The 15545-nt window shown below is 44.2% G+C and overlaps 2 protein-coding genes and 1 long non-coding RNA gene across 4 annotated transcripts in view; 1 reads left to right on the top strand and 2 right to left on the bottom strand.

The window, feature by feature from the left end:
- Positions 1-603: 603 nt before the first annotated feature.
- Positions 604-12530, bottom strand: LOC142862446 (uncharacterized). Of its 2 annotated transcripts, XR_012913530.1 has the most exons (3): positions 12442-12530; positions 1595-1649; positions 604-1017 (listed from the first exon to the last, which is right to left on the bottom strand). It is a non-coding gene; the product is annotated as an uncharacterized LOC142862446 (long non-coding RNA). The 2 variants fall into 2 exon arrangements; XR_012913531.1 differs by lacking the exon at positions 1595-1649 and having other exon boundaries at positions 12442-12526.
- COX6A2 (cytochrome c oxidase subunit 6A2) lies at positions 12084-12815 on the top strand. Its single transcript, XM_012764130.2, has 3 exons — positions 12084-12239; positions 12420-12556; positions 12686-12815. Exons 1-3 carry the CDS (start codon positions 12167-12169, stop codon positions 12767-12769), a joined length of 294 nt encoding a protein of 97 aa, XP_012619584.1. The 5' UTR covers positions 12084-12166; the 3' UTR covers positions 12770-12815.
- Positions 12816-13775: 960 nt separating this feature from the next.
- The window catches only part of LOC105871034 (integrin alpha-D-like), a 49606-nt gene continuing 47836 nt past the window's right edge, over positions 13776-15545 (bottom strand). Inside the window, exons 31-34 of the mRNA XM_075994862.1 lie at positions 15237-15350; positions 14986-15087; positions 14645-14755; positions 13776-14160 (exon numbers count right to left, since the gene is read on the bottom strand). Of these exons, the coding sequence (XP_075850977.1) occupies positions 14047-14160; positions 14645-14755; positions 14986-15087; positions 15237-15350 (441 nt within the window). The 3' untranslated portion in view covers positions 13776-14046. The remainder of the gene's footprint in view (positions 14161-14644; positions 14756-14985; positions 15088-15236; positions 15351-15545) is intronic.

Below are 15545 nucleotides of genomic sequence, written 5' to 3' on the forward strand. Positions count from 1 at the left end.
CCATCCACGTGCCCACAGGCACAGACACCCACCTTCCTCAGGCCCAGCTTGCTTTCTCAGAACTTCCCACTACATCACTGTAACTAGAAGGCTGTACATCCCCAGCCCAGAGACACTCGTTTAAGACGATTTGGCGAGGTTAAAATTTGTCATGTGACATTGAGACCGGCTGCTGAGAACTTTGAACACGTCAGTCATCATGGCCTTGACCTAGTGTGTTAATACTGTACCCTGTACCCACTCCTCAGGAAGGAGGCACTGTAGTAGAAGAAGGATACGCTTTTAGTGCAAAGGTTCTCAACCTTGGCTGTGTGTTATTGCTATTACTCCTGGGTGCAGCCCCAGCAAAAGAATTTTTTAAAACTCCTGGGTAATTCTAACGCTAGGGTTGAGAACCACTGCTTTAAGCCCTAGGCAGGTAGGTGGGGTTTGGGGTGGTCCTAAACACTGGGACAGTCACCTCCATCTGGGGCAGCCTTTATCCCAGTGTGCTGCTCAGATTTTCTATCTGTTCCATGCTGTGAAAACAGGAAGCCCTGACCTATAGAAACAAGCATGTCTGAGAGCCTTGTGTAAGATAATTGGAAAAGAGGGGAAACAAACTGAGCAAGGCCAACTATTAATATAATAGAAAACATACAATAACCTAGGGATGAGGTAAGGAAAGCCTGAGCAAGACTAGTGACAGGGAATACAGCGGGGGACAGCTATGATAGTCACAGGAAGAATGCTGGGATGTGATGGTTAACTAGATCGAAGTTTTTGGCAGGCTGTGGCATTTTTAATGTCACAAGAACGGATTCTGCTAACGTGTCCTTCCTGACTCCCAGAGGAGAGTTGCCAGAATTGCTATGGTTTTCCCGGAGTCCTCAATACCACAAATGGCCCAGGGTCTGGATGAGTCTCAGGAACTAGCAAATAGAACAGCAGTCCATCCATCCTGTCACAAGGGCTTCTGCTTTATGGAGGCCAGAGGACTTTTATATGGGGCAGCAGCTGCACTCCTGGAAATAATTCCTACACAAAAAATTCAACAGGGAAAATAATAAGCTCTGTGCATTGCCATGAAGATGCTCATTACAGCATTATCTGTACTAATTACACATTCCAATAATAAAGGAAATGTTGAGCACCACAATAGTCTTGAAAAAAAAATAAAAATAAAAAAAAAAAAAATAATAAAGGAAATGAATAAAATATATTTTAAATTGTGGCCATTCAAGTATGATCAGTATGGAAGAATATGAATGAATCAGAAATGTTCATAAGTTTGAAAAGAATGCACATCTTTTTGGAAAGCAAAATTAGACTCACCTTTTGCTTGGAATGGCTTCCTCTTGCTCAATATCTAGACTGTGATTATGGAATATTTAAAATACACACAAAAAAACCTCCAATGTAACAATAAAATACATACGCATGTTGGCAAAACCTGAACAAAACATGGAAACATGAAAATGCTTTTCAAAGAGGAGGTTGAATTATGGAGGAAAGGGGGTTTCTTTTTCAAAATTGTCTTAATGAGAAGTATTATAGCGTAGTAGTTAGAAGCTCTCTGGAGCCAAACTCTTTGAGTCTTGGTTCTGCCACTTACCATACGTATAACTTTTAGCAAATTGCTTCACCTTTCTGTGCCTCAGTTTCTTCATCTGTTAAATGAGGTAATAGTTGCCATATTAGAGAGTGGTGAGGTTTGATCAATATGTAGAAACTTAGAACAGTGCCTGGAACATAGTAAGTACTCTGTAAGTGCTAGCTATTTAAAAGTAATTTTACTTATAATTTAATGAAATCTTTAAAAAATAATTGGCCAGTCAACACTGATACTCCTCTCCACCCTAATCTCAGAAAAAGCTTAGCATATCCGTGCTGACAGCCTTATTGAAGTATAAGTTGCAAATACACACCCATTTTAAGGGTACAGTGTGATGATTTTTGATGAATGTTCTTGCATACACTGGTGTAACCATCATCATACTCAAGATATAGAACATTTCTATCACCTCAAAGTTCTTTCATGCCCTTTTGCAGTCAGCTGCTCCCTCTCTGACCCACCCAGTGCCAGATAACCACTAATCTGCTTTCTGTTTCTATTCATTTTGTCTTTTGCAGAATTTATTTTTTTATTTTTATAAGAGACAAGGTATTGCTTTGTTGCCTAGGCTAGAGTGAAGTGGTATAATCATAGCTCACTGAAGCCTCCAGCTCTTGGGCTCAAGCCATCCTCCCATCATAGCGTCCGGAGTACCTGGGATGACAGGTGCCACCATACCTGGCTAATCTTTTTGAATTTTTCATAGAGACAGGGTCTCACTATTTTGCTCAGTGTGGTCTCAAACTCCTGGCCTCAAGTGATCCTCCTGCCCCAACCTCCCAAAGTGCTGGATTACAAGCATGAGCCACTGTGCCCGGCCCTGTTGTAGAATTTGATATAAACGAACTATATAGTAGGTACACATTTGAGTCTGGCTTCTCTGGTTTAACATCATAATTTTGAGATTCATCCATTTGTTGCAAGTAACAGTAGTTACTCCTCTTTGTTGCCGAGTAGTGTTCTATTGTATGGGTATCCAGCAATTTGTCTTTTCATCCATGGATGGACATTTGGATTGTGTCTAACTTATGCTTATTATGAATAAAGCTGATAGCACATCTGTAAAAAAGTCTTTGTGTGGGCTTTCATTTGTCTTGGGTAAATACCTAAGACTAGAATTGTTGAGTCATGTGGTAAGTATACATTTAATTTACTGTTAACAAACTGAAACTTTATCAGAATAACCAGACCACTTGACATTTCACCAGCAATATGTGAGAGTTCCAGTTATTCCACATCCTCAGCAACACTTGGTATTGTCAGTTTATTTAATTTTAGCCATTCGAATGGGGGCACAGTGGTATTCATGGTGGTTTTAATTTGTATTTCCCTGGTGACTGATGATAGCACATCACTTTTAAATGGTAGCTCACTCATAGGGAAGGAAGGAGAGGGTAAAAAGAAGTTCTATCACTTCAAGCTTAGAAGTCCAACAGAATGAAAACTTACGCCACTGACAAAGAAAAGTAAAATTAGGAATCAGCAATTCTTTGGCACAGGGATATCAAATTTGAAGTGATGGCAGGTCATTAAGGGGGAAATATCTGGGTAGCAGCATGAGTTGCAGGCTTGGAGCTCAGGTGGAAGGTCAGGGCCTGAGATAAGGGCCAGATATCAGAGCTGTGAAGCACAAATTGGGAGCCCAGAGAGCAAGGCGAGGGCCAAGCATTGAGTCTTGGGGTTCAGAGTGGCCACAATATCTGTCCCCCAGTTCCCTCTTCCAGGTAATGGAAAATCCAGACTGACAGGCTTAATAGGCCTGAAATTAGATAAAATTAACATGAGCCACTGGAATATTTGCTAGTCCTGCAAACTCTAATCTTAGATTATTTATTTATTTATCTATTTATTTATTTAGAGACAGAGTCTTGCTTTGTTGCCCGGGCTAGAGTGAGTGCCGTGGCGTCAGCCTAGCTCACAGCAACCTCCATCTCCTGGGCTCAAGCAATCCTGCTGCCTCAGCCTCCCGAGTAGCTGGGACTATGGGCATCTGCCACCATGCCCGGCTAATTTTTTTCTATATATATTAGTTGGCCAATTAATTTATTTTTATTTATAGTAGAGATGTGGGTCTCACTCTTGCTCAGGCTGGTTTCGAACTCCTGACCTTGAGCAATCCGCCCGCCTCGGCTTCCCAGAGTGCTAGAATTACAGGCGTGAGCCATCATGCCCGGCCTTAGATAATTTAATTGTTGGGATTTTAAATTACAAATTTATCTATATCCTCTTCTTAAACGAGTTTTCAGGCTGGGCAACGTGGCTTCTGCCTGTAATCCTAGCACTCTGGGAGGCTGAGACAGGAGGATTTGCTTGATGTCAGAAGTTTGAGGCCAGCCTGAGCAAGAGTGAGACCCCATGTCTACAAAAAACAGAAAAATTAGCCAGGGGTGGTGGCATGCGCCTATAGTCCCAGCTACTTGTGGGCCTGAGGCAGGAGGATCGCTTGAGCCCAGGAGTTTGAGGTTGCAGTGATTTATGATGATGCCACTGCACTCTACCCAGGGCAACAGTGTGAAACTCTGCCTCAAAAAATTTAAAAATATTAATAAATAAATAAATAAAATAAAGTTTTCAATCTAGTTTGTGACAAAACATTTAATTATTTTTTTAGGTCTTGTTCTGTTGTACCCAAGATTGCTCACTGCAGCCTCAAACTCCTGAGCTCATGTGACCCCTAACTCAGCCTCTCAAGTGGCAAGGACTACAGGCAGGCACCACCACACCCAGCTAATTTTTCTAATTTTTTTGCAGAGACATGGTCTTACTATGTTGCCCAGGCTGGTCTCAAACTTCTGGCCTCAAGTGATCTTCCCACCTTGGCCTCCCAAAGTGATGAGATTACAGGCGTGAGCCATCACACACACCTTTATATTAACGTACCTTAACCAATAAAGCAATAAACCAATAAACCTTCTTTCTGAAGGTTATTCTTTTTGATGGTTTGTGTTCAGACTTTCAAGGCTAAGGTGAATGATCCTCCATGCTATACTTTCATTCAGGAAAAAATAGGCAATGTCCAAGATTACTAAAAATCTTATAACCCCCGTGAATATTTTAAAATAATTAAAAAAATAAAACTATCTTCTGTGGTTTACTCTCCCTCTCTGGAGAGAATTATGGTACAGGAATCTGAAATCTCCATTTTTTTCCCACAGGAACTGGGAATGAGGACAAGCTTATTCAAGAGGAAGGACCCGGTGATGGTGCAAATCAAGGGACGTGCCTGAGAACAGTGTCATCTATTCCTGGACTCAAAGGGTCTCAGGAAACATCCTCAGATGATATTGCCCAGAATCTTAAATTAGAGAAATCAGATTAAATTGAGGTTTCTTCCAAGACAATCCCTTGATGTTTGGGGGCTGGGTACCACTCCCAGACTGTGGGCCCACTGGCCATAGGAAAACTGCGCCTGGCAAGAGGCCCTACAGCTGCAACGATTGTGGCAAGAGCTTCAGGCATAGTTACTCTCTGACCCGTTGTCATTGAAGTCCTGCCCTCTACTCATACTAGCTTAGGAAGGCTTTTCTGTACTATGGATCTTCTGTACTGTGAGGTTTTTGTTTTTTCCCCCTATTCCTTCTCTCTCCTTTCCTTTAAACCCCACAGTTTACAGAGTAAAGAATTTAGGCAGTGGACATTACTGAAATATGAGTATATTCTTGGCATAGACAAGAATAATAGGTGATGTCTTAATATTAGTGATTAATATTAGATGATTTTTCTTGTGCTTTTTTAAAAAAGTTTTTTTGTTGTTGTTTTTGTTTTTGAGACAGAGTCTCACTCTGTTGCCCGGGCTAGAGTGCCATGGTGTCAGCCCAGCTCACAGCAACCTCAAACTCCTGGGCTCAAGCGATCCTTCTGCCTCAGCCTCCCGAGTAGCTGGGACTACAGGCACGCGCCACTATGCCCAGCTAATTTTTCTGTATATTTTTAGTTGGCCAATTAAGCTCTTTCTATTTTAAGTAAAGTCGGGGTCTTGCTCTTGCTCAGGCTAGTTTTGAACTCTCCTGACCTTGAGCAATCCTCCCACTTCAGCCTCCCAGAGTGCTAGGATTACAGGCGTGAACCACCTCACCCGGCCTTAAAAAGTATTCTTGAAAGTATTTGTTGGTTGTCCTAATGATGTAAAGTAAAAAAAAAAAAAGTAGCAACCCTGTGAGAATTCAAAGTACATAGAAGTGCTCAACAGCATTACCTGTCCAGTTTCCAAGCTTGCCACTCCAGTCCTTTTTTTTTTGAGACAGAATCTTGCTTTGTTGCCCAGGCTAGACTGAGTGCCCTGGCGTCAGCCTAGCTCACAGCAACCTCAAACTCTTGGGCTCAAGCAATCCTCCTGCCTCAGCCTCCCAAGTAGCTGGGACTACAGGCATGTGCCACCACGCCCGGCTAATTTTTTGCTGTATATATTAGTTGGCTAATTAATTTCTTTCTATTTGTGGTAGAGACGGAGTCTCGCTCTTATCAGGCTGGTTTCGAACTCCTGACCTCAAGCAATCCGCCCACCTCGGCCTCCCAGAGTGCTAGGATTACAGGCGTGAGCCACCGCGCCTGGCCGCCACCTCAGTCCTTGATGCCTCTTTCTCCCATGGCACAGCACCTCCAACCCAAGTCCCATCAGGTACCACATCCCATTTGTTCAACTTCAGAAAGGTAGAACATCCTTTTTTCTCTGTTGCTAGTGCTACTGCCTTAAGTCCAAATCCTTGTCATCATCACGTGGATTATTGCAAAAGATGCTTAATCAGTCTTACCTGCTTCCAATCTCTGCACTCTGGTTCATCATCCACACAACCCACCCATTAGCTGCCGTCTCAAACCCCAGACTCCAGCACTAAATCTGATGCTGATCTGATCCTGTAGGCCTGCATCTCCCCCACCCAGCATGGCCTACAGGATAGGGGTTCAAATGCTTCATCAACATGGCACACATGGCTTCTCAGTCTGGCTTTGCCTCTGTAGCTTTACTGGCCCTGGCCTTTCCCACCCCTGTGCCTTTGCATTTGCTTTATTTCCCTCAACTGTCCGGAATGTCCTTTCCCCCTTTCTGTCTTCCCAACTTGTCCTACTCGTTATGTGAGCCCCACCTCCATTGAAACCTTCCCCAGACTCTCATATCACACTGGATGTGGAAACTGCTCACATGGAATTGTGAACAGCATCGTTAACGTCTGGTGGCATACATGTCTGTCTTCCCAGCAGACTGCGAGTTCCATAAGAGCAGAGACGCTGGCACAGGGCCTGACTCACAGTGAGCGCTTGATAAACATTACTTAAGTGAAGGAACCACTTCCAGCTGCTCAAGTTTTTTATGCTAAAAAATGTTTCTTTTGTCTGTGTTGTCCTCGAAAGATACAACATGGATGTACTTGAAAGTGACCCCACCTAATCTATGCCTTGCTGCTGATCACGCTGCCTGTCATTCAGTGATTCCATGGTTATTTCTATAGTGATGACAGAGAAACACAACTGAAAACCATGTTGTTCACTTGGGTCTGGTGTATTTCATCCACACATCTGTAGTAATGAGATTAACACGAATTGCCAGGGTGGTCACCTAAAATTTTCAGTAGCGTCAGTGATAGTACAGAAAGGCCTTCAAGTGTATTTTCAATAATCGGCATTTACTGATGGCAAAATACTGTTAGGTTTTTAAGTATGGAATGTCCGATTTCCTTAAATACTACGTTTGACAGTTGATATCTCTGACATTTCACTTTGACACTTCTTGTTTTTGTTTTGTTTGTTTGTGAAGGTGCATCCTCATTCTTTCAAACACACATTTTGGCTTGTGATTATCTTTCAAATTTTTTTTTTTAGAGCAATGTTTGGGAAACCATGGATAAGTCAAAAATTTGTGTTACTTTTGACTGTGAGTTCTGTTGTGGAACCAATGCAGCGCAGACAGCTCTAAGTAGCAATGAAGTGCTTGGGAAGGATGTGGCTAATGAACGCACAGTACATCAATGGTTTGAGAAGTTCCATTCTTGTGATTTTCATCTTGAAAATGAGCCATGTGGGTGACTAATCAATTCTCAACAAGCCGTGGAAAACGCTTTTTGCCATTTCATCACCACTCACCCTCTAGGCTTCTTTGCTGCTGGTATAGGCAAGCTACCATTAAGATGGCAAAACTGTGTCAATAGTTTAGGCGCATACTTTGATTAATTGTACTGTTTCCTGTTTCAGATATAATATACTAAACTGTTTTTTTTTATTTTGGCATATTATGGGGGTACAGATTTTTATTTTTATTTTTTTATTCTTTTTTTTCAAAAAAAGACTGTCCTAAGCTAAGGGGGTACAGATTTTAAGGTTTCAATAAATGCCCATTTCCCCTCCTCCCCCGACAAGTCTGAGTTTCCAGCACGACCATCCCCCAGATGGTGCACATCTCACTCATTATGTATATGTATACCCGCCCCCCCTATACTAAACTGTTGATTCAAAATTGGACATTTCATATTTGGTGACCAATAGTATAGAAAATATGTGAGATTCACAGGTTATCATTTTAGGCCCTCTTTATAAGCCAGATGGCCTAGTGGACACAGCACATAGGATGTGAGATGAAAGTCTCACATGAGCGCAGGGGGCTTCAAACTTTGTCCCATTGTTAACGGCAGTCTTGGCTTGAGTCACACCAGTCACAAGGCAGACTGCACGCAAGCATGCAAGTGTGGCTGCCTCAGCCAAACCCCCTCCCCGCCGTGTTCCCAGCGTTAGATACAGATTTGGGAGAAATCAGGTCACAATGTATAGATTTGTTTTAATGTAGCACTACACTAGTATGCAATGGAAGAAGAAAATAAAAGTACCAATACTCAACCATTAAACCAGGGGTCTTCAAACTTTTTAAACAGGGGGCCAGTTCACTGTCCCTCAGACCATTGGAGGGCTGGACTATAGTTTAAAAAACTATAAACAAATTCCTATGCACACTGCACATATCTTATTTTGAAGTAAAAAAACAAACAGGAAAAAACACCCGCATGTGGCCCACGGGCTGTAGTTTGAAGACGCCTGCCTTAATTAAACCTTTAGCAACTTGGACTATATCTCAATTTGTAATTTATTTGACTAACTTCATTTAAATAAATATTAAATCCCTTCACTTCAAGTGACCATTAGGTTTAATTCATTAAAGCTGTCCTTACTCCAGAATTAAAGACATTTATACCTATCATATCTACAAAAGAAGGCCAAAAACCTTCAATAAAACACAGATCACAGTACAGGAGAACAGAAATCAGAAATTTGCTGGTAAAAGTTTGAACATACACTCTAGTTTCACAGAAAATGCTTAGCAATAAATTAAGACTTAAAACCCCATCTGAAACGGGCTTTTACAAATGGAGGATTTGTTTATCATTTAACTGAAAAGTCTAAGGGTACAGGTCTTTCTCAATACTGGCACATCTTGATCTAGAGGGTTCAGATAATATTAACAAGTCTAGATCTCTCCCTGTCTTTCAGGTCTGCTCTGAAAAATGGCTGTAACACTGGCTTCAATCTAAGGTCCCAGCCTGAGGCTCCCGCAGCTCCCAGTACAGTTGAAGTACTGGTGTGTTTCAATAGTTCAAGAAAGAAGTCCCCAAATTGAGACTTATGGACTTGTGTCCCTCCCTAAAACAAACACAGGGCCCAGAGAATGGAATGTTCTGATCGGCTAGGCCTGGATCATGTGGCTCTGCTTGGAGCTAGATGAGGGAATCAACTCCATGAACAGAAAATAAGGGGAGTAGGGTGATTTCACAAAGAAAACCCTGAATGCTATTATCAGAAGAAGAAAGCATGGATATATTGGGCAGACAAGACAAAACAATAGATGTCACCTATAACAAGCTTCTAGTCTCTCCCAAGGGCAAAGGGAGTTGAATAACCTCTCTTTAGACCCCATCTCGTTGCCAATAGCCCACTGGTGAGCTCCACCCTCATTCTATCTTATCCCCACTCCCTTTATCATTCGGTCTAGCTAACCTGTCCTATATCACCATATAATTGTCCAGGACAATTCCAATTTCAAATATTCTGACCCCCATAAACAAAATTTTATATTTAGTAGATCACATGTTGTGATTGATCTTTGCTTTGGAAAATATGGTCCCAGGAAAGAGGCGCAAGAGAAACTGTCCCTCCATGCCCTTCACCACTAAAAGCTGAGGTATGTCCGAAAAGGGGCTGGGATGCTGCCCACTGGGGTTTATTTAACAGCTGGTGAGTTTGTTCTTCCCTCTGCCTAAAGCAAAGAAAAAACTAAACCTCCAGAAACTGGAAGCTTTGGCAGCAGCACAATTAATTATGTGGGAAAGAACTTAGAAACAATGACAAGTACGAAGCTTGCAGGCCAAGGCTGTGATTGGCCTCTACTGAGAGGCAGTTAAGACAAAACTGTGATTGGCCTTGGGCAAATGCACCATATGATCAAAGGATAGTAGCAGGCCCTTAGGGCATTCACCAAGTCCCAGCAAGAAAAAGTGCATGGGAGTGTCCAACCGAAGAACAAAGGGATGAGAATTCCCAGGGAATTGTCAGGCAATGACTAGCAAAACTCCAAGGGGCTACTTAGAGGAGAAATAGAGCCTAGAACCTTTTCAAGTGAAAATATCTGTTTTTATTTGTTCTCTCCAGGAGTCATTGTCTTATATAAGTAGGGAGGGGACTATGTGTGGGAGATGCCAGGTAACTTTGACAGGAATAGAGCCCCATCTTCTGGGCAGCAAATCCAAAGTTCACCTGGGAAAGCACAACTGTAGGAGGAAGGCCATTATAGTTCAGTGAAGGCTCAGGAATAATTTAGCAACATTGTATGACATTTGTTCAACAAAGTTATTTTTTTTTTTTTTATAAAAGCAGCAGCTTAAGAAAGTTAGGTGGAAGTTAGTGTTCAGTTTATTATTAATAGCAACAGGAAAAATAGGCATAGGGACCCTTCTTGAAAATGTACCTTCCTCATTTTTCTTTTACATATTAAATTCAGATTATATATACACAATTCATTTTTATTTTGCATATTAAATTCATATTAGGTACATCAACCCTGGCTCAAAGCTAGAGAACATCCTGTTGGATTGTAGTTCTGGAAAAGCATTTCTATAGGGTTAACCAAAGTAATATGGTTCAAGCATTCATTAAATACACATTTTTAGAACACCAACTTCATGCCAAGGTTCATGCTGGGTGCTGAGGATAGAACAGTGAGCAAGGCAGATGTCATCTCTGACAGGGCTTAAAGTTTTCTAGCACCCTGCTTTGATGCAGGGTTCATACAGACGTGCCTAGGCTTTCTTCTTTCTCCTCCCAGTAATCATATTTTTCAGACTGAAATAAAGTTCTTTGCAGTAGATGCTTGTCAGGTTTGTGGCTGCTCAGCATCTTTTGAATACTTTTTGTATACTTGGGTATTTTCCCCACAATACAATTCTTGCCTCCCAAGGCAGAAGCCAGAACCCAATTTCCCAGCCTTTCTTGCAGGGAGAGAACCTTGTTGCCAATTGGTACACCTACATGATTCTTTGATACAGAAGAAACAACCCAAGGATACAAGTCTCATGAACCATCCATTTTCAAGAGGGGCTGAGGGTGGAAGAATATGGCTTTCCAGGGCTGCATTGATGAAGTTTTTGGCATCCAGTGTCCTGCAGTGTGAGTGTGGTGTGTCTCACTGCAGCTGGCTCACAGGATGGTTTATTTCTGGCTGTGCAGGCTGTAGGCCCCTCTGGCTGGACCAGAGATACTGTGCGCTACCTAAGATTCCCAGTTGCTTATCTTTTAAAACTAGTGAGATTGAATTCCGCTCTTTGCAAAGAACTGTGACTAATACACACACTGAACTACTCTTACATGCCAGATCCTAAGCTGGCACATTCCTATGTTACTAAAACTTTGTCAAATTCGTTTAAGGTACAAATGACTATACATTTTACAGCTGAGACTCAATAAGACACTTCATTCATTCTTTTATTAAAGGCCTACCGTGTGTCAGCCACCGGGAATAGAGTATTGAACAAAATAGCTCCCTATAACTATATATATATATATAAAAATGTGTATTTAATGAATGCTTGAACCATATTACTTTGGTTAACCCTATAGAAATGCTTTTCCAGAACTACAATCCAGCAGGATGTTCTCTAGCTTTGAGCCAGGGTTGATGTACCTAATATGAATTTAATATGCAAAATAAAAATGAATTGTGTATATATAATCTGAATTTAATATGTAAAAGAAAAATGAGGAAGGTACATTTTCAAGAAGGGTCCCTATGCCTATAACTATATATATATATATATAATTTATATATATATATATATGTATATATATATATATATATAAAGAGAATGGCATATTGTGCTTTAAATGTCCCCTTGCCAAAATAAGAGAAACAGTACAGCAGCTGTCTGGAGAGGACCGTGCCGCCGGTCAGGCCCCATTACAAATATAGAAAACCCCTAAAAATAGCCACTCATGTTCCAGACTCAACAGGTGATTGGCCCAAAAAGAGGGGAGGAGAACCTAGGCCTCAGTGAAGGAGAGTGGAAGGACAGTGCCGTTGTCGCAGCCTGTCTCACCGCAATGGCTCTGCCTCTGAGGTCCTTGAGCCGGGGCTTGGCCAGCGCAGCCAAGGGAGAACACGGAGGGGCAGGAGGTGAGTGGGACGGGGCCTGACCCAGCGGCTACCTGACCTTGCCCACCTGTTCCACACACCCCCAACCCCCGCACCCTGCCGCCTCCGGGGTCCTGGCGACACCCACCCCCTGCCCACTGTCCCCCAGACCTCCCGGCCCCGTGGCCTCCCGCTTCTCTCACCCCGCCTTCCCCCGCCCAGCCAAAACCTGGCGCCTCCTGACCTTCGTGCTGGCGCTCCCGAGCGTGGCCCTCTGCACCCTGAACTGCTGGCTCCACGGGAGCCACCACGAGCGCCCCGAGTTCATCCCCTACCACCACCTCCGTATCCGCACCAAGGTACGCGCGCGCCTCGGCACCGGCGGCCCCTAGCGGGCGGGCGGGGTGCGGGGACCCCAGGCCAGGGACGCGGGGACCCCAGGCCAGGGACGCGGCTGACTCGCTCTCCCTCCCCCGCTCTCTCCACAGCCCTACTCCTGGGGGGACGGCAACCACACGCTTTTCCACAATCCCCGCGTCAACCCTCTGCCCACGGGCTACGAACAGCCCTGAGGCGCCGGCGGACGCCCCGGGGGAGCAATAAAGTATGGAAGCTTCGTGTCTGCGGGCTCCATGGGGCTGAGGGGCGGGCGGGCTGGCGACCAGGGGAGCCTCCGCGCATGCGCACAGTGCGGCCGGCGCGCCACGTGCTTTCCCGGGTCGCTGGTGTGCAGGGTGCGCGAGCCAACATCCTTCCTGAACAGGTAGGAGATCCCAGCCCCCTCTCTCTCACTTATTGATAATGAGGTCTCACACACACACCTGTTAATAATTAGGACTCTAGGCTATAAAGGACTTTCACACACGCTGAATCCTCACAGTGACTCTAGGAGCAAGATGTAATTTTGGTTCCTTTTCTCCATACGGGGAATCTGAGATTCTCAGCGATTAAATGACTGGTTCAGGCACTTCATCAGAGGCCCCGTGGAACCCAGAGCTGCAGACTCTGAAGTATCAATTCTTACCTGACACACACTGCCTGAACCAACTGCATCTGTGAATCCTAGCTAGCTGGAGATAACCTGATTTCAAACATGAGCTCGACAGTCCTATATGTGAGGCCTCATGACCTAATTCTGGATTTGGAATATTTTGGTCTTTCTATATGACCATCTTTAATGGGTCTTCTGTATTAGTTTGGGAAATCAAATGCTCCTTTCTGGAAGCCTGGCTCCCCTGGCTTCTGGAGAACCCATTCAAGGAGAGCACTGGTTCAAACGAATTCTAGCCATTTCATTCACCTCCTAGGACAGTCTACTCACTTGCCATTACTGAGGAAACTAAAGCCTGTGCTGGAACCCATGACTGACACATGTGCACACATGCACACACACATACACACACTTCCTTTGACCTTCTTCCCTCATACTACTCACAGAACCATCAAGAAAAATTAACCTCATGCCCCAGTCACCTGGGGAAGTGAGAGAACTTTTTTGTACCCACAGATAGTTTCCCCCAACTATTACTAGAACAATACTCAGGTTCCTGAGTTAGAGCTCTTCCATACAAGGGAAATGTGTTGTAAACATCCTCCTTTAATTTGACAATTCTTATACATATGAATATTTATGCTGACATCATGCCTGCTTCTGTAAAAAGTGGGACATCCCTGAAGAAATTGGATGTGTAAAAATATAAAAATCTCTACCTCTTTGGGAAGGTGGCTTTGCACCTGATAGTTTGTTCAGGCCAGTTCAGATCTATGCAGAGGTGTTTCCACAGAAGTAGACTTATAGGTGGAGGCAAGGCCAGCCCATGGGGACAGAGATGAACAGGACAGTGGATTATTAGGAAGAAGGCAAATCTGAAGCCTCATGGCTGAAATCCTTCCCACTGAGTGCAGCAGCATCTTCAGGCTTGTCACCCAGCATTTCTTTGTACTGACGTTTGAAGAAGCCAAGCTATGAGAGAAAGTCAATCACAAAGCTGGGTAAGAGAGCAGGTAAGAAAGTTGGGAATAGGAAGAAGCTGAGAAAGAAGGGGAGAAGAGAACTAAGCTAACATATTTGTGTGCCAGATGTTTTTGTGAATAATAGCTATCATGTGTTGAGAATCTACTGTGTGCCAAACACAATAGTTAGACACATCATCCATAGCAGAAAAACATAGATTCTGTAGTCAGGCAGGTCTGTGCACATATCCTGGCCTCATTTCTGTCTCACTGCAGCCACTCTGTGATGCAAGAATTATTATCATTTCAAAATGAGAAACAGGCTCAGAGAAGTTGAGCAACTTGCCTAACACTAAGTGGTGAGTAAGTGATGGAGACAGAATGTGTGTCCAGGCCTGTCTGACTCCATAGTCTGAGTTCCCACTATACCATCCTGTCTGTGGGAGGACTGGGTTGGATGCTGGGGATATCAAGAGTGGGATGAAAATACTCACTTTGTGCAGCAGGGCTGTGATGAGAGCCAGAAGCAGCAGACCTCCCACAGAGCTGCCCACCATGAGGGGCATGGGGTTGTAGACCTCATACTCCTCCAGCACCGTCTCCATCTGATTTAGGGATCAGAATGTGTCAGGCCTCTTGCTGCCACAGTCTCCTCCCAGGCTCCCCGACCTTTAACTCCCTCCTGCCCCTCCTCAGGCCCTGCTCCCAGGGGTGAAATGCAGAAGCACTTATGTGCTTAGGGACAACTGTCCTGCCCAGAGACCTTCATCCCTCCTCCCCCCACTCAGCATTGCAGATTTACCAGCCTGGCCACTGTCTACCCCACAGTCACTACCTGGGCTCTCATAAATGCCTCCTGTCCTGGAAGCTGGCTATACATGGACCTGTTGAATGTGATTTCGGCCACACTCACGACCAACACCTTCTTCTGCAATGTCTTCAAAAGAAAGGAGTCGGGGGAAAACCTGTGGAATTGGCTCTGGGGGATGCTCAGAGTTCCAGGAATGCCCTGGCCTGAGGTCAGGCAAAGACATGTCAGGTCCCACCTGAGTCTGGGGCAGGGGCTGTGCTGTTGAGCCTACACACCTGGCTGACCCAGCCGAAGCTGAGGTTGCCCTTCAGGATGAAGTCAAGCTCCTCCTGGATGCCAAAGGAGGGGATGTCACAGCGGAACCTCAGGCAGTCAGCAACAGAGCAGTCCTAGGGACAGAAGAGGAATGAGGTCGAGGAGGGTCCTCACTTAGGAAGGAATCGTAAGAGAAATAGGGTTTGTCGGATTGTGGGTAGGGAACAGATGAACAGTTGCAGGATGTGTATCTAACTCACAATCTAGCAGTAGGTACTTTTCCCTGTGTCCCCCAGTGTGGGCTGGTCTTGCCCCGGGGGTTCAGGGCC

This window comes from Microcebus murinus, chromosome 19, assembly GCF_040939455.1.
Source record: "Microcebus murinus isolate Inina chromosome 19, M.murinus_Inina_mat1.0, whole genome shotgun sequence".
NCBI lineage: Eukaryota > Metazoa > Chordata > Mammalia > Primates > Cheirogaleidae > Microcebus > Microcebus murinus.